This window comes from Centruroides vittatus, unplaced genomic scaffold (assembly GCF_030686945.1).
Source record: "Centruroides vittatus isolate TY-2023 unplaced genomic scaffold, ASM3068694v2 contig_364, whole genome shotgun sequence".
NCBI lineage: Eukaryota > Metazoa > Arthropoda > Arachnida > Scorpiones > Buthidae > Centruroides > Centruroides vittatus.
In genome coordinates, this window is record NW_027122188.1 from 4,677,194 (window position 1) to 4,704,258 (window position 27,065).

The window sequence follows — 27,065 nt, forward strand, 5'->3', positions numbered from 1 at the left end:
AATCATGTTAACAAAACTGCATCAAACTGCTGGCTAACTTTATGGATGCCTCTTTGGAGAGATTGATAAACACACAAATCACCAAAAACAAGTAATGAACAAGAAATTTAATCTAAAACAAACTTTTTCACTGTTTTGAACAGTCATCTTGAGGTTTGTAAAATCAAACAGAATATAGAATACATGTTTAAAGTAGAATAACAAAAAAACATTGTGCACAAAACCTGATGCATGCATGATGTGGAAGATAGAAACAAATGAAATAAACTAAATAAATATAAAAATAATAAGAAAAATAAACACTCTGAACTTTCATAAATTTATTTTTATATTTCTTGAAATTTTGTAAATAGACATAAAATTAATATCTATTTCTACCTTTCGTGTCATGCATGTGCCAGGCTCCCCATGCACAATGTTTTTTGTTCATTCTAATTTAAATATGTATTTGATTAATGACTTGAAACCGTGTCGTGGTTGATTCTAGTTGACTACGAACACAATATAGTGCTTTCGACGATCACTTGGCTTTTCTTCTCCCTGTTATTTAGAATATGTATTTGATATTCTGTTCAATTTTACAAATGTCAAGATGACTGTTCAAAATGGTGGAAAATGTTTGTTTTTACATTAAATTTCTTGTTCATTACTGGTTTTTGGAGGGGGTGGAAATTCTCACTATTGTTTAGCGCATGCCAAACATAGTATACATTGGCAAAAGATCTACAGTGCCATATTGCCCTATTCATTTTTGAAATAATTGATTGGAGAGATTTTTGTTATCACCCAGCACAATCTAAATTTAAAATGTACTGTATATTTAAAGTTAAGTTTTTGTTTTGATAAATTGATATCAAAAAACATTTTTTTAGAAATAAATATCTATTCTTCAGAAAGTACAATGTTGAACTTTTAAATTCCCTTCATTCTGATTTGTTTATATTCTACTATGTCTGTTTGATTTCATCAATATTAATAATGATCAAATCAGTCAAAAATATTTTCTTAAAATTAAACATTAGTTGGGTAATTTGAATTTAGCAATGTTTTCTTTCATTTTACGTGAAGGATGATGCCAAATTTTATTGATTTATAATTAATCAAAATTAATTTTTAAAATTAACATTTGTATCAGATATTGTCTCTAATTTTATTTCAATCATTGATGAAATTTACACACAATCCAATGTTCTGCAAATAATGCAAACAAGGTCCATAGAAATTTTAATAGTAATTAGATTAATACTCAATATTTCTTTCATAAATATTTTAATTCTTTTTACCTCTGTGTCCTTATTATTAATTAGTCCTATTTATAAACAAGGTTCAAATAGACAATATAGAAACAAAAGATATTATTATTATTACATATAATTTATGAAAAACTTTCTCAAAAGTTTTATTTTATTTAGATCTCAATGGCTTATTTTATTATTACCTCCTCTCTTTCTTCTTTCTCTACTACGTCATTTACATAAATTAGCAGTATTTAGGTAAGTATTGTAATCAATTATTTTTATTGATTTTTTTTTTTCTTCCTCCCTTAAATGTTATAACTATTAGATATTCTTTTCTATATTAAATATAGTTATACATTGGAACCTCGGTATATGTCTGTTTTAGAATACATTCAATTCGGAATATGTCCTGTTTGCTTTTTTTCTTTTTTCTTTCTCTTCTTCTTTTCTTTTTCTTCTCTTTGTTTCTTCTTTTTCCTCTTTTATTTTCTTTTCTTTCTTTTTTCTTTCTTTCTTTATCTTTTTTTCTTTTTTCTTTTTTTTTTTCTCTTTTTCTTTTTTTTCTTCTCTTCTTTTTTTTTTCTTTCTTTTTTATTTTTTTCTTTCTTTTCTTTTCTCTTTTCTTTCTTTTTTTTCTTTTTCTTTCTGTTTCTCTCTTTTCTTTTCTTCTTTCTTTTCTTTCTTTTTCTTCTTTCTTTTCTTCTTTTCTTTCTCTTTTTCTTCTCTTCTTTTTCTTTTCTTTTTTTTTCTTTTTTTTTTCTTTTTCTCTTGTTTTCTCTTTTCTTTTTCTCTTTTTTTCTTCTCTTTTCTTTTTCTTTCTTTTTCTTTTTTCTTTTTTCTTTTTCTTTCTTTTTCTTTTTCTTTTCTTCTTTCTTTTCTTTTCTTTCTTTCTTTTCTTTTTCTCTCTCTTTTTCTTTTCTTTTTTTCTTTTTTCTTCTTTCTTCTTTTTTTTTTCTTCTTCTTTTTCTCTTTTTCTTTTTCTTTTTTCTTTCTTCTTTTTTTTCTTTTCTTTTTTTCTTCTTTTTTTATCTTTTCTTTTTTCTTTTTTTTCTTTTCTTTCTTCTTCTCTTTTTCTTTTTCTTCTTTCTTTTTTTTTTCTTTTTCTTTTTTCTCTTCTTTTTTTTTTTTTTCTTTTTTCTTCTTTCTATTTTTTTTTCTTTTTATCTTCTTTTCTTTTCTTTTCTCTTTCTTTCTTTTCTTTTCTTCTTTTTTTTTCTTTTCTTCTTCTTTCTTTTTTTTTCTTCTTTTTCTTCTTCTTTCTTTCTTTCTTTTTTTCTTTTTCTTTCTTTTTTTTTTTTCTCTTTCTTTTTTTCTCTCTCTTCTTTTTTCTCTTTTTTTCTTCTTTTTTTCTTCTTATTTTTCTCTTCTTCTTTTTTCTTTTCTCTCTTTTTTTTCTTCATATAATTTATGAAAAACTTTCTCAAAAGTTTTATTTTATTTAGATCTCAATGGCTTATTTTATTATTACCTCCTCTCTTTCTTCTTTCTCTACTACGTCATTTACATAAATTAGCAGTATTTAGGTAAGTATTGTAATCAATTATTTTTATTGATTTTTTTTTTTCTTCCTCCCTTAAATGTTATAACTATTAGATATTCTTTTCTATATTAAATATAGTTATACATTGGAACCTCGGTATATGTCTGTTTTAGAATACATTCAATTCGGAATATGTCCTGTTTGGACGAAACAAATTTTGCTCGGTATACAACTTAATTCAATTATATGCACCATCTATGAACAAGTAGCACTATCGATGTACTAGACCAGACTAGATGTTCACGGTGCCATGGTTTATAACTTTGTTAAATTTCTTCTGATTTTAATTTGTAAGTAAAATTTTATTGTTTTTATTTATCATGAATTGCAAAAAGGCAAATGAAAAGCAACAGAAAACTAAAAAAAAATGACTAGAACTGAAAAAAAGAGATTGTTGAGTAATATGAAGGTGGCATGCGTGTTGAGATTTAACTGTTGCATACTGTATTCTAAGAATGACGATATCGACAATCGTGAAAAATAAAGACATTATTTAATCTGCTAACGTTGCGAAAGGGGTTTAATCAATTTCTAAACAGATTATTAGTATTAAGGAGAGTTTGATTTGATTTTGATTTAATGATTTAAATAATATAATACAATATACTGTAATAACTTTAAAAATCTATAATAAAATTTATTTTTTTATTAATGTGCTCAAACAGTGTTTAAATTATTTTACAACCCCATTAATATACCATATCAAGAGGGGTTTTTTTCATGAGAACGGATTAATCATTTTTACATTACTTCTTATGGGAAAGGTTGGTTTGGTATATGTCCTATTCAGTATAAGTCCAAACATCAGGAATGGATTAAGGTCGTATACCAAGGTTCCACTGTACTAAATATTTTTATATTGGAATAAATTATATTTATTATTCATTTTTCCATAAAAATATATATTTTTTTTATTAGATATGATAAATTGTCAAATACGTAATATATAGGTTAAATAATTTAATGTGATGATAAATTGAACATAGTCACATACATTTTATGGGGTATAGTGAATCAAAATGAATTAAAAGTTTTTCTTTTGAATGATTGTAATTTTGCACGTTTTTGAAATTTTTTTTCAAATATTCAATCTCTATATTTTTTGTAATTTGTTTTTCTTTTAATATTTATTTATATGAAAAATGTGCTTATTACACAAAGTATTATATTTCTTGTTTGATGGTATTTATAACAATCTAATAAATTAAACTACAAAAAAATTAAAAGTTGACAAAAAATAAAACAATTACAAAAATACAATAAAAAAGGTTGCAGTAATTTGGAAAATTTTAAGTATTGTTCTCTTGAATAATTTTCTTTAATAGGACACTTCATATTAAAGTGACATTCTAATTCTTTTTATATAGTTATTTGGAAATTTGTTATATTGATGTACAAGGGTAATCCCAAAAGTAAGGTCTCCTATTTTTTTTAAAAGTACAAAGAAACGTTTATTCTCAATAATGTTCATATCATTTTAAAGCTTGAACATTTATCTGTTTTTCTACATAACTGCCATTTTGGTCGATGCATTTTTGTATGTGCTATGGCAATTTTTGTATGTCCATGTCATACCAGCTTGCCGCCATGTCGCAGGACCCATCTTGCTCCCACCTTCCGATATTGCAACTTTTCCTTAAAATCCTATGAGTGGTGCTTTGGGAAGCCCAAGAACCAAAATGCAGAGATCATCCAAAGTGATTCGTTGATCTTCGCGCGTGGTTTGCTCACTCAACCTTTGTGACTGTCTCATTGGAAATTGATGGTCTCCCACTTTTTTCTTCATCGTGAATTATAGTACGATCAGCTGCAAACTCCCTACACCACTTGAGGACGTTTTGGACATTATGCACAACTTGCCATACACTTCTGTCAATTGGCGATGAATTTCAATTGGTTTAACATGACATGGCAGCAAACTGGTATGACATGAGCATACAAAAATTGCCACAGCACGTACAAAAATGCATCTACCGAAATGGCGATTATGTGGAAAAATAGATAAATGCTCAAGCTTTAAATTGATATGAACATTATTGTAAATAAACGTTTCTTTGTATTTAAAAAAAAAAATAAGAGACCCTACTTTTGGGATTACCCTCGTATAAGATAATTTACATCCAAAACGTTCTTGAGTATTTTTACTTAATTATTTACTTTATTAGTTTTCCTAAAGAGATTTTCTTAAACCTTTATTTCAAAATAATAATCAAAATTTAGTTTTATATTTATTGAATCAATTTTTTTGAGAATAACTATAAGATGTTACAAGTTATCATTAGAACATCTTATTTTGTTACAGTACAAAATTTGTACTGTAACAAAATAAGATGTAATATTAGATTGTAAATGATAATTAACTATTTGATTTAATAACTCTAAACATATTTAAAATAATTTACAATTATTTATTTTTCAAAAAATTAAATAGATTATTAAGACTAATTACTCTTCAAAAACTGGAATAACTCACATAAATGAAGACCAACACCTGAAACCAGCACAAATTAACTCAAAATAATTTGTTCACTAATTATTGAGTTAATTTGTCTGTTTCAGGTGTTTATAGTTTGAAAAATAAGTGTTGACCATTCTTAAACATATTACAAATAATTGAAAACTGGTAAAATATGTAAACTTTTCAAAAAACAAATACATCAGTTTTAACTTTTGAAAACTTTATGTAAATTTATAATCATTATCAAATTAATTTCACTGTATTTATTTTTATGTTTTATTATTGCATGGTCAACATCAGCAAATTTATTATTTTAGTTTTTGTTGAAAAGAACTTTTTTCTTGCCAAATGTTTTTTCATAATAAATTATCTATGTTAATTTAAATGCTTTCTTATTAAGCATGTATTTTTGTATGCAAATGCACTTTACAGCACTGCTATAGTAACATTATTGGCTATATTCCAGCTTTTTTGCACAAATATCTAATGTTTTTGCATTGGCTGTGGTATTTTGGTTTGACTTTGAACATGTTCATACAGTAAAACAAAGGTAAGTTTTATCAATGAATATATTTTTATTTAGTACTGTATAATCTTAAATAAATTTTAAAGTATGTAGTTAGATGTTTTGAGTATATTCACTGTTTTATTATACATGATTTCTTCGAAAAAATTCATTTGGGTAAAACTTATAATTACAAAACAAATATATGAAAACTTAATATAATAATTCTAAAATGAATTACAGTTAATACTATTTATCTTAAAATATTTGTATGTAATCTGTAAATAATTTATCAATTAATTGCATATATAATTATGACATAATAAAGGCTATAAATAAGTGAAGACATATAGCAAACAAACTATTTTTATACTGTTATGAAAAGTAGTTTGTTTCATATAAATTATAACAAAAATATTTTGTTATAGATAGATATTAATTAATTACAACTTTATGTAAGTTATTAAAATAAAAAATATTAAGTTGTTATATAAAAAATTAATATGTTGAATGAAAATTAACATGAAGATTAAAACATTTATAAATTTTGTTTAATATAATTACACAAGTTTCAATATTTATTTTCAACTTGCAATAGATAGAATTTTGCACGTATAGTATGTGGAAAATGCACTAATAGTAAAAAGAAAGGCACAGTATACTGAAACATTATTTATTCTTCAGGCAAATATCTTTGTAGTTGTGTTAATAACAGAATAAAGTGTAATTTTATTACTGAAATTGATAAAAAAATATTATGGTTGAAGTGATAAGTGTTCTTAGATATTTGTTTGAAAAATAGTGTAATTCTTGTCTGTATCTTTTTTACCAAAAGTTATTTTACTTTAAACAAATGATTACAACTTTATATAAATAATGAAATTCCATCTGGAACATTTTCTTACTGACAGCTATTCATTGCAGTTTTGTACATAATTTAATATAAATATCTTTTTAATATCTTCTAGTACAGATGTTTTGATCTTGTTATGAGTACAAGGCTGTGCTTGTGACTAAGGATGCAGAATTTGTCCAATTGTGCAGACAAGGTTCGGGGAAAATTAAAAGTTTCAGGGAAATTTGTGATAGAAAAAATAATAATATGGCAAATACAATAAAATAGTGTCCTCATAAGGCTATAGACATTAATTGGGAAAATTTGGCAAAACACAGAGAAACTGTTTTAAAAGTGAAATTGGAATGCTGTTTATTTTGTTTCTGATTGGTTGATTCACTTATTACATCACTGCCTACTTACACAGTTATGTGCTTGCAGTATGATAGAACTCCAATTATTCAAATTGATTTATTCTGTAAGTGATTCAGATAATCAGAAATTTGTATAAGAGGATTAACAAGGAAATTACAGAGTAGCAGCACAATATTATATATGTACTGTATTTATTTATTCATTAATGTGTGAGTTGCATCCTATTGATCATTTAGATCTGTCACATCAAACTATTTTCTACAATAGAAGCAAACTGCAATATTTCATTACCATTTTTCTTAATAATTCTGATACAGTAGTTGCTCCCATGTCATATTTTTCAGCAATTTCCCAGATGCTTTTTTTTCTATGCATTGATGATCTTAACATTTTCTTCCATGGTAAGAACAACATATTTTCATTTCCATGAGTTCACAGACATGATTGGAGCCACATTCACAGTGAATGTAAGAGAATTTCAGTGTGATGTTAGTAGGGAAGAGAGAAAGGAGAACAAGTGGTGGTTCAGATAATTGAACATTTGGTTAATCAGAGTTCTGCATCTACCCCCATCTTCACTACAAATTAAGGTGCATGTGCATTGTTGTTACACGTTTCAAATTAATCTTTTAAATTATGTTCCATATATTCTTAATGTTACATTATGTTACAAATGGCTAATGCCATTATTGTTTAAATTTAAACCCATTCGAAATCTGTTTGTTTCTAATTACTGCCTGAGGACGATGTTCTTATCTACATCAAAAGCACTAGCCAACAATAAAAAGGTACTTAAAATGCTCTTTAATGCCTTTGGTGTGAATTTTCACTTGAGCTAAACCAATTGTTGGCATGATGACAGGGATGGTGTTTTCATCCTGGAAAAATCGGTTGTATATTCCATTCCTTTGCAAAGCCATATTTTTTTTATTGTCAATTTCTGTGATATATAGTATTTATGTATTTGAAAAATGTGAATAAAAAACTTAATCAAACACCTTAATATTCGCTGAGAGATTTTTAATGTAACGAACAAACGTTTTCGATCTAATCGTTAGATCATCGTCAGGTTCTTATCGTTTTCGATCTAACGATTAGATCGAAAACGTTTGTTCGTTACATTAAAAATCTCTCAGCGAATATTAAGGTGTTTGATTAAGTTTTTTATTTATTTAATTCTGCTGGGCAAGGGTATGATTTTATATGAAAAATGTGAAATTGTACATAATTTGAAATTTAAATTTATTCAAATTAGAGAAATTTATAGTTAAATTTTTGAATTATTCAAATGATTCCAATGAAAAATTCTTAGTAGTGGAACTGCAATGGTGCAAAATGGTTTGGCCAAGCCAAGATACTGAGCCAACACAAAACCCATCATCAAAATAATCATTGTTTTGATCATGGGTCAGGATGATTTCTTTTTTAGTCAAGGGCTAAAGGCTTTTTTGTGGATGCAAGTGCTGTTTTTTATAGTGAGTAGTGTTGGAGGAGGAGGGGCAAGCAGTAGAATTTTGAACCATGGTCCACATTGAAATTGTTCTGCCTGTGTACTCCCTCTTAAATTGATTAACAAAATTATTGAATCAATCAATCTAAAAATCATTTTGCTTCATTTACTATTTTGCTAAATGGAATTAGAATCTTTTAATTTAAAACTAAAATTTCTTAACTTTTTTATATTTGAAAAGGTTTATACAAAATACTAATTTTTTTTTCTAATGCAATGTGTATGATATGATATATCTAATTCTTTAAGGTTTCATCCAAAAGAATTTTCATTGAAAGGATTTCCATTTTTCTTTGCAATGGCAATTTATTGCTATGAGGTAAAGTAAACTGATATATATTTATTTAATATATTTAAAACTAATATTGTTGAAAACAGTTCAGTATTATAATAAGTTATAATGAATTTCAAATTTTAAATGTTGGATTACTTGAAATTTCAATAATGAATAATACATATGTACAAATAATTCTGATAGTTTGAACTGTAGTTGATTTGAAAAAATTACTTACTTCATTTAATTTTTTTAATAAAATATATTGTTACATGATTAGCATCAATCATGTAATTACTCATTGCCAACTTTAAATTAGAAAAGCATTTAATAATTTGGTATATCATTAAAAATAAGATTTTTTTTAGCACAGTAGAATCCTGGAAACTTGACTATTGATAACTTAACATTCCATAAAACTCATTATTCCAACAAATAAGTTATCATTATTCACTGGTGACACTTGTTAATTAATAGCATCAATTCCAGATGTTAATGAAGAATATAACTGTTTTTCAAGATTCCACTACAAAATGTCACTAACTCAAAAGTAACTATCAAATAGTAAATGGTTTTTTTTTTTAATTAAAATATAACTATAAGTAGAAAATTCACAATTGGTATGTAATTGATACATACACAGATTTGCCCATATAATACCTCTATGAAAATTCTATTTACATTAGCATCATCGCTTACTGTAAAACTCATCATTTCGGTAACTCATCACCTTCTCAGTCCACATTAAGTCAAATTTGCAGGACTCTACTGTATTATAATTTATCATTTAATAACTTAACATGTGTTTTTGTTAAATTAAAAAGTTATAGAGGATATTGTCATGTTAATCTGTTATAATGTCCTTTATTTCTAAATTTATAATCTGCATTTTAAGCTGTTTATGTCAATAGTTTTTGCTCATTTTATTGATTTAGTGAAACATCAGAAGGAAAAATTTAAACTATTTTATAAATAAAAACTTTATTTTTTTTAGGGTGCAGGAATGATATTATCTTTAGAAGAATCATTATCAGTGAAAGTTAGAAATAAATTTTCTAGGTATTTATATTATATTTATAAGTTTAAATGTAGTAAAGAAAAATTTTATCTATAACTTTCTTAATGTAAATGATGAATCATAAGCAGAGTAGTGAATATTCAACTATAATGGAATGTCTTTGAGAAAATAAATCAACACTGAATTTTCCAGCAAAATCTATTTAATGATTTACTAATGATTGACCTACTGTAATGGTCTTCAGATAAACTCAACCAGAACAACAAAAAAATAGAACAAATATAGAACCTATAGATATATCTGTTCTGGTTATCTGAAGACCATTACAGTAGGTCAAAATCATTAGTAATTAAATAATTTTTTTATTTAATAAATAAAAAATATAAACACGATCTTTTTCACATAGGTAAACACCTTTCTTTTGTCCTTCTTTTTCGCTGTTATACCATTAGCAATCCTTAAAAATTCATAAAGTTATGGAGACGACCTTCCTTTTTAGGCTACTGCCTCCACAAAAAATGTAAAAATATAAAAACAGGTAGAGCGTCCTCTGGTGTTCTTTGCCACTATCATAATATTACATTTAAGTAAAAAAATAGTAAAGGAACGTGGCCGGCATGACTTTGTGAATTTTTAAGGATTGCTGATGGAACAGTGAAAAAGGACAAAAGCAAGGTGTTTACCTATATGAAAAAGTCACATTTATATTTTTTACTTATTAAATGTAAATAATGCCGGCCATGTTCTTTTACTATTTTTTTACCTAAATAGATTTTGTTTGAAAGTTAAAAGTGTTCCTTTTTAATATCATAAGCAGTAGCAGTTTGTGTAACTTAGTCTAACAGATGTCCACAAAATTTTTCATGACTGTTCCATTTTTTAATGTTGTACTGTTCTGTTTTATCTCATTGTTCTGTTATCATAAAAAGTATAACTTATTAATATATTAGGTTAGTAATCTTTTATTATTTTATTCTAAATTGGCTTAAACTGCCAGTTATTAAATATTAATCATTTTTTTTATGTATGCAGTTTTTAGCTGTGACCCCCATTAACTCCAAATTATTTAAATATTTTACATTTGTCTTTTATATCACTCATAATCATACTAAAATTAAATGTAACCCAAAAGATTTTCTGAATCACATAGATATTACTTTATTATAAATAGATTACAGGTAATTTATATTTTATTTTTAAAATTTATTTAATAATACATTAACATCAATGTTTTTTATCATGATGATTTTTTATTTAAGATATCTTCTGGGAACTCTTTCTGTGGTCACATTACTTTACATTGCATTTGGAGTGTCTGGTTATATGGTAAGTTTTATCATTTTTATTTTGTTTACATTTACAAATGATAATGGTTATAACCTTACCATATATACTAAAATTATACTGTAATTATATTAATGTGAACAATAATAAACTTCTGAAAAATTAATAATTAATTGTGTCAACAATTTATTATGAAACATAGTGAAATATCTTTAAGAAGGTCACCTCCAAAAGTTAGAAAAACTGATAATGTTTTTTGTGTTGTCAAAGGGGTAATGAAAATATAATGGATACAGATTACTATATATAGTACTGTCCAATAGTATTAAATAAGGTGAGATGCCTAATAAAATGGCTTTAATATAGCTGGATGAGCAAACCAATGACATAGTTCATTTCAGTCATTAATATTTGAAACAAACTAAGTGATTGGTTTGCTTAGCCCTCTGTATTAAAGCTGCTTTACTAGACAACTCACCCATAGTATATGTAGTATTCCAGGCATATGTAGTATATGTAGTATCCCTACACAGGCCACTGTGTAGACAATGCAGCAAAAAAATATTTTAAAAATGCTGTGTATTGATTAACACTATACAGCAAGAAAATTTATTTATTAATGCATTATATGTAATTCTGTGTACTACACTGTAAATGAAAATGTAATACATAGTCTTAAATGTTTAAGTAATCTGAAAAGAATATGTGGTTTTTCTGTTTTAACTTTATTGATAAGATGATGCCTTCAATAGTTACTTTCTGTTTGGTCAAACAGTTTCCTGTTTCAGGTCAAATAAATTCCAAAAACCATCCAAATTTCACCCAAATTTGTCGTCACTATTTACCATTTCATCTATTCCTGTAATGAAAAGATTAAATTTATTGGCTTTGTTATATTATTTAGCTTAATGATATTTGTTAAATTAGATAATTGGCAAATTGATTAACTATTGATTGATTATTGTAAATCAACTCGAAAACACAATTTACAGTTAAATCCAAACAAATTGCCAAATTATCGGTATATAATATGGTTATGTAATTAATTAAATACTAAATAATTTGTCTAGTGGTATGAGTTATGTTTCTATCTCATACTAAATTTAATTTAGAATTTTTTGGAAGAAAAGAATCAGCCCAAAGTGGAACTTAAACCTAAACTCCTGCTTACCATGCAGTTGTATTCCCAATTATACTACCTGGACTCCTAAGCTAACTTTACTTCCAGGACTATTAATTTAGATATAACCATACTGATCAATCAGATGCTGACTGGGGAGAACTTAAGCATTCAAGGCCTTTCTCTGTAGTACTCAGCCAGCTGGTGCTATAGAGCAAGTTATTGTATTCAGTACTATGGCTGAGTTCATGAGCAAATTATTTAGTATTTAATTAATTGCATAGCCATATTATAGCCTGATAATTTGGCAGTTTGTTTGGCTTTATTGATTATCGCATGTTTGTTTCAAAATTATTGATGAATTTATATTATTTGTATGGTATATTAGTATTATTATTATTATAGTAAATAGATCAATTTATATTATAATACTGTTATTTGCAATGACAGGTGTTTTTGTTAATAATCAAATTTGTTAAATTTGAAAAATAAATCATGAATTTATTGAATTTTAGCTTTATTGTGGAATAACTATTTTATAAATATACAGTAATGTATTACATTAAGTTTGAGAGGGGAAAAAGTATTTTTTTTTCAAATAATTGTATTGCATTAAATTTCATATGAAATATCAATACAAAAATATTATGTAAATTTTTACATAGATTGAACTTACTAATTTATAATTCACTTTTTACAAATTATTTAAACTGTAATATGTAAATATATTTCTTTAATTTGAATTGTTGATTGTTTTGTTAAAAATGTTTTGAATTTGAGTTGAGTTGAAAACATTGTAACAAATAAGTTAATAAAAAATTAATAACATAAATTAACATAATTTCTAATTATAATATTTATTTAATTATTTTCAGTCATTTGGATCTGAAACTAATGAAATTATTACATTAAATTTGCCTTGTGGTAAGAATAATTTTAGTTATATTTTTAATATAAAAAATTTGTTCAATATTATGCTTTCTAAGATAAATTAAAAATAAAAAAGGAAGTATTTGTAATGAAAAGTATGTAAAATTTTTTAAACATTTTTGTTTTTTAGGTAATTAGTCTAAAAATTAATTAAGTAGTGATAATTTGATAATATAAGTATAAATACTTATACTTATATTATCTATATAAGTATATGTATGTGTGTATATATATATATATATATATATATAGTATTTAGATAATAAGTATTTTTATATATAGATAGATAATGGGGGGGCGCTCCAGGCGTTTAATCATGATGGTGCAAATTAAGTCAGAGCTTTTTTGGTATGAAAAAAAGAAACTTTTATCGATAAATTTGTGGTTAATTCAGGTATATTTATTAATAATTATACGGATAAAGCTGATAATGGCTGGGATAGAACAAAACCCAGGTCCATTGTCACATTCTCCGCCAAAGAGAGGACGACCACCACTGACTAGAAGTACAAGTACAGTTAAGATGTCTAAAGCAGCTTGTGTGGATACAATGTTCCGTAGACAACATACATCATCCAAGGAGAAGGAAGGGACGGAAATAACACATGAAAATGAGAGAGAAAAGGAAAAGGAGTCCATGTTGGAAAACTATGGTGAAGTGAGGGAGAGAGATGACAATTCGATAACAACCAGCATAGAACAACTGTCAAAACTTGTACAAGCTTCTCATAAAGCCATAACTGAACAAATTTTGGATCTTAAATCCGAAATAAGTTTAATTCACCAGGAGCTAAAGGAATTCAAAACAAAGTTTGGCCTGTTGGAGCAGAAGGTAAATCAACTTGAAGCAATAGTTCCTGACCTTGACAGAAAAATGGAAGCCCAGCAATATATGGTAAATAACACTTTAAATATAATTAAGCAAACTAACCTAATGTTATTCGGATACCCAATAGAAGAAAATACAATTATAAAAGAAAGCCTAGTTAAATTTATTCAGGAGACCTTAAAAATAACAGACTTTAAATTAGAGGAAATTAAAGACATTTATATAATTAAAAAGGAAAAACCGACTATTCTAAAAATTTCTTTAAATAATGTCCAAAGGAAGAACCAAACTTTATCTTATTTTTATAATTATAAAAAAGTTTCATTGGAAGAGCCATATAATAATTTGCGCATGTCATCTGACTTTACCCAAGAAACAAGAGATCGTAGAGCCAAAATTCTTCCATATTATATAGAGGCTAAGAAAAAAGGTGTCCAGATTTTACTAAGAAATGACTATATCATTTATAAGAATAAGAAAATTACATACAGTTTTACAAATAACTGCCTAGTGGATACTAAAACTTTTTTAGATGTAAATTTCAATTACTAAATTTACCCAATAATACTAATGTTCTTAATAATAATAGTAGTAAGTGCGATAAATCTAAAATGGAATATATGAAAGAGTCTGGAATTAGAATACTCACTTGGACTGTCCAAGGATTCAGAAATAAGTTCTCTTCAACTTATTTAAAAAAGATGATGGAGAAGTATGATATAATAGGTATAGAAGAAACTTGGATTAATAAATTAACCACAAACAACATACATATTTTACGGGCTTTTGATTACATAATGGTCCCTGCATTAAAAAATCCTGGTGTAGGCAGGCCTAAAGGTGGAATTATGTTAATAATGAATAAAACTTTGGGGAGCTTGATTTATTCTTATACAAGTTCATATTTAATATTTTCATTGATTAAATTGGAAACAAAAAAACTTAGTAGTTTTTCCGAAAGATATCTGGCAATAATAGTCAATTATATTCCGCCTTATGAAACGCTTCAAAGTCCTTATCAAGAAATTGAAAAGATTTTATCGAACTGGTTACATTTTACTCCATTATGGTTAATTATAGGCGATTTTAACGCCAGAATTGGAAATTACAACGATTCATATTATAAAGGAAATAATCGAATAATTTACAATATAAGGAATAGCTCTGACACAGGAAGTAATAAAAAAGGAAACTTTTTACTTAAACTTGCCAAAAGTCACGATTTATACATACTAAATGGTCGTACTATAGAGGATTATCCTGGCAGACATACCTTCCTGTCTCCAAGAGGAGCATCGGTTATAGATTATATAATATGTTCAGAATTTATATTGGACCACTGTACTGAATTTAAGGTGTTAGATAACGATCTATCCGATCACTTCCCTTTACAATTCATTATAGGAGAAGACCTGCCTAACCTATTATTGTGCGAAAAGAAAAACATAAAAGAGAACTTACAAGAGATTAAATGTAGATTTAACATTAGAAAATACGAAAGTGAAATAGGAGAAAGAATCAAATTAATCCATAGAGTACAGATTGGAGAAATATATAATTCTTTAATAAAAATTTTTAAAGACTATATTATAGAACCGAATTGTCATAAAACTAAAAACTTAAATAAGAAGAAATATAAATTTAAGCAAGAATGGTTTGATATGGAGTGTTATAGAGCTAAGAGAAAAAAAGAACATGCATTGGCATTATTTCGTAAACATCGATTAAGAGAACAATTAAAGGAATATATAGATTCAAGAAAAGGATATAATAATCTTATAAAGGCGAAGAAAAAGAAACATTTCAATATGATTAATCAAAAATTACTTACTGAGAAAAACAATAATTTTTTCTGGTCAACAGTTAAAAAATATCGACCGAGGATAAATGAGGAAAAGCAAGTGTTTGTTGCCTTTGAAAAATGGTTTGAATTTTTTGGAAAAAGGAAGGCAAATAATATAAATAATACTCTAGAATCAGGACAGGATACAATGAACAGAAATGAGGGTGTATTAAATTCGCCAATTCAGGCTCTAGAAATAGTAAACATTATAAAAAAATTAAAAGAAACCACTGCTGTGGGACCTGATTCCATTCCAAATAGTTTTTTAAAAAGATTACCATTCGATACGGCTGAATTGTTAGCACTTAGTTTTAATTATATGTATGAAAACAGTATTTACCCTGAGTCATGGTGCTCGTCATATTTCCGAATGATATTTAAAAAAGGCGATGATTTAAATCCTAGCAACTATAGACCTATCGCAATTCTCTCTTCATTAAGGAAGATTTTTACATCAATCTTGGCGACAAGATTTATTCAATGGTTGGAAGCAAATTCCCTGATTTCAGACACCCAATTTGCATTTACTAAAAAGAGTGGAACAGAAACAGCATTATTTACATTAATCTCAATCATTCAAATCCATTTATCTAGAAAAAGACACAAATTATATACAGTCTATTTGGACCTAGAAAAGGCTTTTGATTCGGTTCCAATAGGAACACTATGTGATAAACTAAAAAACCATGGTGCGGATACTTTGTTTATTAATGCTATAAAGTTTTTATTTGGTCATTACTCTGTTACAATTAAATGTGGAAAAAATGTATACCCACCATTTGATATTTATGGTGGTCTTCTGCAGGGTGATCCACTATCGCCTCACTTATTCAATTTTATGATTTACGACATTAATGGGCAATTTAATAAAGAAGAGGATGGGATTTTGATAGAGAATCAGTTAATTCACTCAATTCAATATGCAGATGACATTGTGTTAATTTCGAACACTAAAATGGGTCTACAGAGAAAAATTAATATAATGCAGAAATACTTCTTACAACTAGGTTTAAAAATTAATCCAAACAAAACGTATGTACAGATATTCCGAAGGGGTGGAAGACTGTCTAGACAAGATTATAATTTTTACCTTTTAAATGATAAACTAAAAGTAGTCGAGGAGGTTTCGTACCTGGGAATCAGCTTATCTTCAACTTTATCTTTTGAAGCTCATGCGCAATATGTATGGAACAAAGCACACAAATTAATTAATAACTTTATTCACTTATTAATTAAAATAAGAATAAACTCTATACAGAAACAAATGCAGCTCTTTTCAACAATAGTCATAAATTCAGTATGTTATGGCTTTCCGATATGGGGCATGGACTGGATATCCCGACTGGAAAAAATTCAATTATTATACATAAGGAAAATATATGGCTTAGACAGAGCTGTACCCGGATATGCGATCCGACATGATACAAATCGGTTACAACTGGAGTCTTATTTGGTATTAAGAATTCTAAAATTCTATAAAAGATTGACTAATAGTCATAATATTTGGATAGACACTATATTAAAAAAACTTAAGAGTCTAAATGAGACAAAGAAAAATTATGTAAATAATTGGTATAATAAATTTTGTCAAATGCTGGCAAAATATGGAATATCACCTACACTATTTAATAATACGGAAGCAGATTGGAATTTTGGGTACTCCATTCTAATAGAAAACATGTTTAACAATACAATCCATCAAGAAATGGATAAACTACAGAGCTCTAAATTTCATCCATGGTATATTGACAATTTAAATTTCCCTCCTTCGTCTGTTTATTTGCATTTTCCCATTCCATTCGCGATGAAAAGATTTTACATGCAACTCCGATTGAATAGTTTTTATGTAATAGTCAATCAGAATTATCTGAATATCAAGGACAATTTGTGTAACTTATGTAAAGAACAAAACTCGATTTATCATATAATTTGTGTATGTAAGGAATGTACAGAGATCAGATATCAATTTGGTATTACTGACCTGTCTAACAGTAAACCAATCACGAAATTCTATAACAACTTATTTCAAATAAGTGCAACAGTGTTAATTAGGTTATATAACTTTTTCAATAAATATATTAAAATGTCTGAGAATGTAAGTAAAAACATAGAAAGCGAATCATAGAGCTAATTGATATAAATTGTAACTTAGAAATAATACAAAATTGTACAGCCATATTTATTATTGTTCCGCTTTACTACGATTTCCCCCCTTGTAACGGGAATTTCCCATATTACGCTAATAAAGAATAATAATAATAATATATAGATAGATAATAAGTATTTTTGACTATTTATACAATTCCTGGATGGTAGCTTATTGTTAAGGGCATGAGTTCACGACCAATAAACACATTTTCTATTTTTATCAAATAAAACATAATTTTACTGCTTAATAAGTCAATTTTTACATCAAAATTAAGCAAAAACAGAAAACTATTTTTATATTATTCCATAAATAAAGCATGGATTAATTCATCTTGCCTTTCAGTTTTGCTTCTATTCCAATCAATATATTGTTTATTTAGTTAGCTTGAACCAAAACTAAGCTTGAATTGCATCATATTTTTCAGACTATTTTGGACATTAAATTCATTTTTAATTAATTTAATATCCAAATTGGCCTATAAAGATAAATGATTAAAGTTGCATTATTACATAAAATTTAATAATTAGGAATAAATTCTAAAAATTTTTATTCATGATCCATATTGATAATTCGATTATTTTTCAGGCTATACTATCCATCAGTTCCAAGTGTTAGTTCGGTTAATGATTTGGAACATTATACTTATATATATTTTTTGAAACTTTATAGAGCACCATTCACATGTAGATTGTAACTGTTCAACAAGTTTCCTATATAATCTACATGTGCTATTATTTAGCTATAAAAACTTTTATGCAATGGCAACATCTTTATTACAGTTTTCCAGACAATGTCAGATGCTTAGGCCAGTAATTAATATGTGAACATGAAATAATAATTTTATTTATGAGTTTATAATTCTTAAATTGTCCATTATTAACTTAGGTATTTTTTGATTTACTTTAGAATATTTAATTCAGATAATATATTTAAATATATATTTAAAAGTAATAAATTGTTTATTAAATATTTGCTTTGATACTTTGTAAATATAAAAACTTGCAAATCATAGACTGTTAGTAATTTGGAATTATCAAAGAATAAACATAATGATTCATTATGGAATTTTTAAAGACATGACATAAAATTAAAACACTCTAGTTTAAACTATTTGAAAAATTAAAAATTTAAGCTAATTTATTTTCTATAAATTTAAATCAGAATATTTATTTAAATATTATATTGAAATCTATTATAAATTATTAATTTTTAAATAAGTTTGATAATATATCTGTAGTAATTTAAATTTGTTTGATTCTCCTTATCTCATGTCAAAGTCGTTTTTAATATTAATATGAATAATTATTTTTATTGCAAAAAGATTTTATTTCAATAAATCCATATTTTAAATTGTGATTTTTAAAGATATAAATAGAAAACCTAAAAATATTTTTTATAATTTAAATAAAATAAAATTTAAGAATCAAAAGTATAATTTTATAATAAGTGGAAGCTTTTGTATTCTATATGACATTTTATAAAACTGGCTTTTTAAATTATAATAAATATCCATATATTTTGAACTAACGAGAGATATATCACAAAAAATCACGCCTTTAAAATCCAGCAACAAATTTAATAAAATAATGTTTTTGACCAGTTCCACTGACCTTCTTCAGTTACAATAGAACGAAAAAATAATAATTATTTGAATTCATTTTTTTGTAATAAAATAGTTTCTAATTTTCTATTGATGTGTATTTTTTTATAATTTAAATAAAGCAGCAAAAAATGAATGATATATATATATATATATATATATATATATATCAAAAATATATATTAATTTGTGACACAGTAATCTAATATGCAATATATCTATCTAAAAGATTTTAGTAAATTAGTAAATTTATTAATTACAACATTGAAAATATTTTTAAAACAATTGATATATATATATATATATATATATATCAATTGAAAAAATGAATTATATATATATATATATATATATATATAATGAATGAATGATATATATATATATATATATACAAGTTTTATTGTTTTTTTCCTATCATTAAACAATAAAAACAATAAAAAAGTTTTATTGTTTTTTTTCCTATCATTACTAAGTAATTAGTACAAGACCATATATATATTTTTAAAACAATTGATATATATATATATATATATATATATATCAATTGTTTTAAAAATATTTCAATGTTGTAATTAATAAATTTACTAATTTACTAAAATCTTTTAGATAGATATATTGCATATTAGATTACTGTGTCACAAATTAATATATATTTTTGATATTTTAATCTATAGCTCAGCTTTTTATTATTTTTAATTATTTATGTTATATTAATTCATTATTTTTATCTATTATTTTATAGGTAATGGAATAGATTTTGCCATGATAGTAAAGCTATTTTTGTGTGTGTCTTTATTTTTTACTTATCCAGGTATGAAATTAAATTCATATATTTTTTTATGTATTATATATATGTAATATCTGTAGTTGTAGATGTATCAACTAATAAAAATATGTCAAAGCTTGAGAAAATTAATATAGAGTTTAAAAAATATAGAGGTAAAAATTTTCACTAAATGTCAGGCCTTTTTAAACAAACTGAAAATTTTTGTACAGAAACTCTTCAGATGAATGTAAAATTTTCTCCAGAACAGAGTCAGATGAATGTCATGACTCCCTTGTTAACAGGAAAAGTATGACATACAGGGGCAAGACACTACTAAAAATCAAGAGCACTGTGCTTAGAAATCTAAAAAAATTGCAGTTTAGCATTGTGACAATGTCACAATAAATAATTGTTTATTATTTGTAGAAATTTAAACAGAGCTATAATTTATTTTTTCAGCAATTTTTCCTTAAATGTAATAAATTAAATACCTTAAAACAGAATATAACGACAAAATTCATTAATATAAACAGAATAAAATGCTTTGTAATTTTTGCAGTTATGATGTTTCCAGTTACAAGATTATTAGAGAACAAGATTTTTGGATTCTAAAGAGAATCAAATATTTCAACAGGTATTTCTTAAATTATGTTTATTAAATATATAGGATGTTTTACTATTCATCTTATAGGATAAAGGAATAATATGAGGGACATCCAGAAAACAAAGAACATTTGGACATAAAAAGGAAAAAAGTTTTATTGTTTTTTTCCTATCATTACTAAGTAATTAGTACAAGACCAATTACTTTTTTACATAGTCACCATTATGATTAAAGCAATTATAACATGGCACTAGCTTTTGGATTCCTTTATCACAGACCACCACCAGTTCTTTGAACCAGTTAGTGACAGCTTTTTTCACCTTGTCATCCATTCCAAAATGTTCCAAATCCATCAAAAAACTGTTTCAGCCTGGAAAAGAGGTAATTCACTGGGACCCATGTCTGGACTGTATGGTGAATGGTTGAAAACATCTCAGGCTACTTTCTGAAGCACAGTTTGAGTGGTTGCAGTAGTGTGTGGTCATACATTATCCTCCTTGATTAAAGATTACAAATGAAGCACGAGAAAATTATGTTTAATGTGATCACCATACACTTCCATGATTTGTTTATGAATTTCTATAGGATGAAATTTCTTCACATTCAGAAAATGAATAACACTTCACATTTGGCATTTTTGTACACATTTTAACCCTTAACAAAACAGTAACAACAAGCCTACCATTATCAAAACTACACGTGCTAGCTTAGCACATCAGAGAACAAATTGACCTTAAATCAATGATGATAATTTACCTACATGGAATGCTATGTTGCAAACGTTCATTATTTTCTGGATGCCCCTTGTATAATTGTATCAGGTTGTAATGATGAAATTTAGACATTTCAATTTTTTCTAGAAACTACTGGAAAAAGTGTGTTAGATTATTTGATGTAGATATATAAGTATAGTAACCAAAGGGCATTTCATCACACACATGATTTGAAATAGATGCATCAGCAATAACTGACAGTATGAAACTATTCTAAGTAATATATTCACATGCTAAAAGAACACATTGACATGCCGTTGCTCTATTACTTCAAAAATGGCCACAATGCAACAAAAGCTCGCAATCTCATCTGCAAGACATTTGTTAAAGAGTTCAAGTTGAACAAAGACCAATTGGCTGTAGCAATAGTGAAGAAGGCGGCAATGATTTGCATCATCTGATGGAGCTGCTTCCAACCAACATCATACACGAAGAACTCTACTGTGAACACTAAGATCAAAGAACTTTGTCTAAAAATGAACCATGACATTGTGCCAGTACATAGAGCAAAGATGACCTTAGAGAAGCTGGCCAGTCTGGGCTCAGTGGTTTTGCCTTATCTATCTTACAGCCCAACCTTGGCACCAACTGACTTCTAACTAATTTGTACCTCATAATCCTATTGCCAACATACAGCTCAATGATAATATCCATATGAGAATGGGGTTTATCAATATTGATGGTGTTACCTACCAGGCTGAACTGTAATTGTTGTTGAGTTAATTGTCAAAGTTGTTTTTTTTCCAAAAGTCAAAATTTCACTTTTATAATCTGATGTAAAGGTGAAATAAAGTTTTAAAATAAGCTTCTAAATAAAAATACAAATATCATATTAACAGTAATGTGTTAAATTTCACAACTATCAGAATTAAACTACATATCCTCAAAAAATATAATTATAATTAAAATTAAAACATGCCAGGACAGAATTCATACTTTAAATATTAAAATTCACAGAAGCAATCACAAAACCTTGTGTCTTCTTTTAACGTCCTTTTCGCACTCGGGAAACAACTGTCTTTACGGCGGAGTCGACCTTCTTTTGTAGGCTACTCTTCCGCCTCAATATGTAAAACACGGTTAAAAATATCCCCAAGGCTTTCGGCACAATCATTAAATTTAATTTACAAAAAATATAATTATAATTAAAATTAAAACATGAAAGGCGAAAAGGACGTTAAAAGAAGACACAAGGTTTTGTGATTGCTTCTGTGAATTTTAATATTTAAAGTACATATCCTCAGTACAAAAATAGCAAATTCACCAACATCTTATTTGCTGAGAAAAGTATATCTATGTTGATTAAAACTTCTGCTGCATATATAAAGGGATTGCTGCAATTAATTCTGCATGTTAATCAAATCCACATTAAGCAAGGGATACATGTACTTTTATACCTATGGCAAAAATTTATTAAAATTGTTTCAGAGATGTAAAGATTAATAGTAGAATAACTATAAAAAAAAAAATCTATATCCTTGCATTCTACTAAAATGTCAGTAGGGTAGATTTAGATAACTTAAATTTCAGTCATTTTAAAATATATTTTATTAATAAATTTTACTTATATGATTAAATTGTCCTTTATAAGAACAGTTCCTTATTTAAAACTTTTTAATGTTTTTAAATACGAAATTTTTGTAGATGATAAGATAACAGAAGTTTTCTGCATATCTATATCTATATGAAGATTTTTAACTTTTTCATTTCTGGCTATGGAAACTGTTTCATAGAGTTGTCCATAAACATACCATGTGCGCACACAATTTTAGTAATGCTGAAAAGGCAGGTGAAAAAGTACTAATTGTTTGCAATCCATTTCAAATCTATATATTTGTATAAACAATGATTTACTATATTTTATCAGCATACATTTATATGTATTTTATAAAAATTTTTTCTTTATTTGAATAAAATTATAAACAAATAAACAACAACTAACCTGTATACATAAAGACTCCAACCAATGCCGAATTATCGGGCTAGAAAACGGCTATAGCAATATTAATAATTTTAAGATAATTTGGAACTAGAGTTAGGCGTTAGGCGCCATCTCTTGCTAAATTTAATAATTAGAATTTTTAATTAAATAATTTAAATAAATTTTAGGCCTAACTGGAAGAAAAGAATTGGCCCGGGTTTGAGTTCCGCTTCAGGCCGATTCTTTTCTTCCAGTTAGGCCTAAAATTTATTTAAATTATTTGATTAAAAATTCTAAATTATAAGCCACATATATATAAAATTTTCGTTTACTGTTTGCAAAAATTTTTTTCAAACATTTTTATAAGATATTGATACAGTTATGTTAGATTTTCATTAAATATATCAGGTTAGTAAAATATATCTGAAATAACAATATATTGATAAATTAATTTTATAGTAATTTGACTTACCTAATGGATTTCATTGCTTTTTAATTGTAAACCAAATATATATGTACAATTTCACTTCATTTAAATGCTTTAATTATGCCTCGTGATTATAAAAATGCATATCAGTAATGGAAAATTTGAAAATTAGTCAGAAAATTTTACTGTAAATTGTTTTTCTTTTTTTTTCTTTTTAATTTTGCTGCTAAATAAAACCTATTGCAAAAGGAATCAGGTCAAAAGATCAGGTTTAGTCTTTTAAAATCATTTAAAATTTAATTTCAATTTATTCCTTTTTTTCCTTTAAATTAAACAAACTTTTTAAATTAATAAAATAAATACTAAATTTTTAAGTTACCATTTTATACATTTTTATTTTAAAAAACATTAAATTTAATTCATAAATTTTAATATTTATTTTATGCTTTCTATCCTAAATATTATTATTATCAATTTTATCATATTTAAGATATAAGGTGAGAAATATTTAAATTAGTGATGTATTTCTGATAAAACATCCCACATGTAACAATAGTAAATACAAAATCACATGACTGAGTAGAACATTAGGCTATTGACCCACTAGGACCTAACCGAATCTGCTCTAATAGGTCATTCCACTTAGAATAAAGCTAAAAAAATATTTAAGTTTTTTTTTGGTCTTTCTAGAATTATACTGAATAATTATATCTTTAGTTATGTCGGAAAAATCTAGTCTCGTACAAAATGACCCCTAGGCTGTGTGGCTTATCTTTATACGATTAATGGAATCATCTTCTAAAACTTGTAAAGTTTATCAATCAAAAAGTTCAAAAAGTATTCCTTTTACAGAAGTGTGTTTCATTTAGCACTTTGTCGTCTACACTTTGTCCCTGCGTTAAGCGGGGTCTTACTATAATTATATTAAGTTCCAAAGTCAAAATTAAAACTGAAGTAGTGGGAAGAATGTATACCACATCTATACTTAATATACACAAATTATTGAGTGGAGAAATTAGTAAATGATGCAAACAAGGCTGCATTAAGTTGACTTTGTGCCCATTTCTAATGTGCACTCTGGTTTTGGAGACAAGAAAAGTACAAACAAAATGTGCATTAGAAGTTATTGTCATTATACCTATCAGTCGAGAAAAATCTTTGCTTTTTATTTAAAATAGAATTAAAATATATAAAACTGCTGAATTATATATTATCAATTATTTGTAGCTTTTAAGTTTAGATAATGAATTTTTCTGAAAACTATTATTATTTAATAACTTTTAAAAATTAGTACTAAATAAATGCTATAATTATATTTATTTAATATTTCAACACTAATAATGTGTTTACAGATAATTTACAACTTTTTTTTTCCCTAGAATCTGTTACGTCTGCTTTTGGTGTCATTAACTGGTTTAATTGTAATTCTTGTTCCAAATTTTGCAAATCTTATGGCTTTTATTGGAGCAACATGTTGCACATTATTAGCTTTTATATTACCTGGATTATTTCATTTTTTCACTTTCAGAAGGTTTGCATTAAAATTTTTCTCATATTATAGTTAATTCATAATTAAAAAGATGATACTATATATGTATTTATTTATTTATAGCACGATTACAAAGTGGGAATGTGTTTTTGATTGTTGGTTAATATTATTTGGCTTGGCTGGGTAAGTAAATTAATTAATATAATACTTAGTTTAATCTTTTCAAATAAAAAATACTATTATTATTTTCAGTTCTGTTATTGGTACACAGGATGCTTTGCAAAGAATGATGGGATTTCAAACAACAAAACAATATTTGTCTGTTAATAGCACAAATTTACAAGTATCCACGACACATTAATATAAATAACAGTTTATAAAAAAAAATGTGAAAAATATAAAATATATTCTGATTCCTGTTGTTAAGTGTATAAAGAAATTGATGAACAAATCATTTTTATACATACATTTTATAGATCAATTAAAAATTGTTAAAATCAAATATAGAATTTATAGTAATCTGAGGGACCATTTAATTTTATTACAGATTATTGATTTGTACATTACAAATAACAGCAGTTTATTATTGATTTTTGAAGAATTCAGCAAGTAATCTAAAAGTAACAGTATTTTAAAGTACTTATTTTAATTTATTAACTTGTTGCAAAATTTAAATTATTAATATAATATACTATGAAAATAGACATTAGGCACAATATTTTTTTAAGTTTATATATTGTTTTTTTTGTTGTTGTTGTTATTGATTGATTTTAAATCTGATTAATTTTTTTAGAATAATAATCACTACAATCTTTATATATATTTTTTATCAGTAAAAGATTTTTTTTATATATATTTTTACATTAACTTTTGTTATTATATTAGTGATTTAAAACACAGGAAAATTAACAAAACATATGGTATTTATCAATAATTATTTTTATTGATAAAAAAAAATTGTTTATATATAAATTTATTAAGAGTCAGAACATTTGCTAAAAGTATAAAATATCATTATTTTAAAATATTAAAAAACTATAGTTTTGGGTTCAAGTTACTACACTATAACATGGTAATTATGACAAATATAATGTTGGAAAATATCTATTACATTTATTACTTGAAAAAAAAAGATAAGACATATCAATGTAAATTTTTATGTACTCAGATGAAAACTAATAATAATAATAATAATAACTATTGAATGTTGTGAACAGAATTTCTACATCATTATCACATAATTTAAGATAATTTGAGTTTTAAGAAATGATCCATCGTTAAATATTTCGAAAACGTGTGATATTGGTAATTTAATTTGAAAAATTTCTGATTTGTTCTGTTCTAAAATAATGATGATGATGCTTTAAGCTCTTTTAATTCTGGAAGAGTTTAACATTTGACTAAACCGTCTTAATAATTTCATTATTGCTGTAAATTTTGAATATTAGATGATAATTTTTTTTAGATTTAATTAAATGACAATGATAGATTCCTGTTTATACAGTCATTCTAATATAAAAAAATTGATAAAATAAAGATACATTTGTGAAAATTTGTATGATACAGTTTTAATAGTA

General features: G+C 25.8%; 1 protein-coding gene across 1 annotated transcript in view; it reads left to right on the forward strand.

Annotated features, from left to right (window-relative positions):
- Nucleotides 1-26,197, forward strand: part of LOC136975144 (uncharacterized) — a 49,515-nt gene extending 23,318 nt beyond the window's left edge. The window contains 12 exon segments of the mRNA XM_067270169.1: nucleotides 1,413-1,493; nucleotides 5,703-5,786; nucleotides 8,711-8,780; nucleotides 9,730-9,794; nucleotides 11,013-11,079; nucleotides 13,033-13,081; nucleotides 20,251-20,319; nucleotides 20,834-20,868; nucleotides 20,870-20,908; nucleotides 25,379-25,530; nucleotides 25,612-25,671; nucleotides 25,741-26,197. Coding sequence (XP_067126270.1) covers nucleotides 1,413-1,493; nucleotides 5,703-5,786; nucleotides 8,711-8,780; nucleotides 9,730-9,794; nucleotides 11,013-11,079; nucleotides 13,033-13,081; nucleotides 20,251-20,319; nucleotides 20,834-20,868; nucleotides 20,870-20,908; nucleotides 25,379-25,530; nucleotides 25,612-25,671; nucleotides 25,741-25,849 — 880 coding nt within the window. The 3' untranslated portion in view covers nucleotides 25,850-26,197.
- The last annotated feature ends 868 nt before the right edge of the window (nucleotides 26,198-27,065 follow it).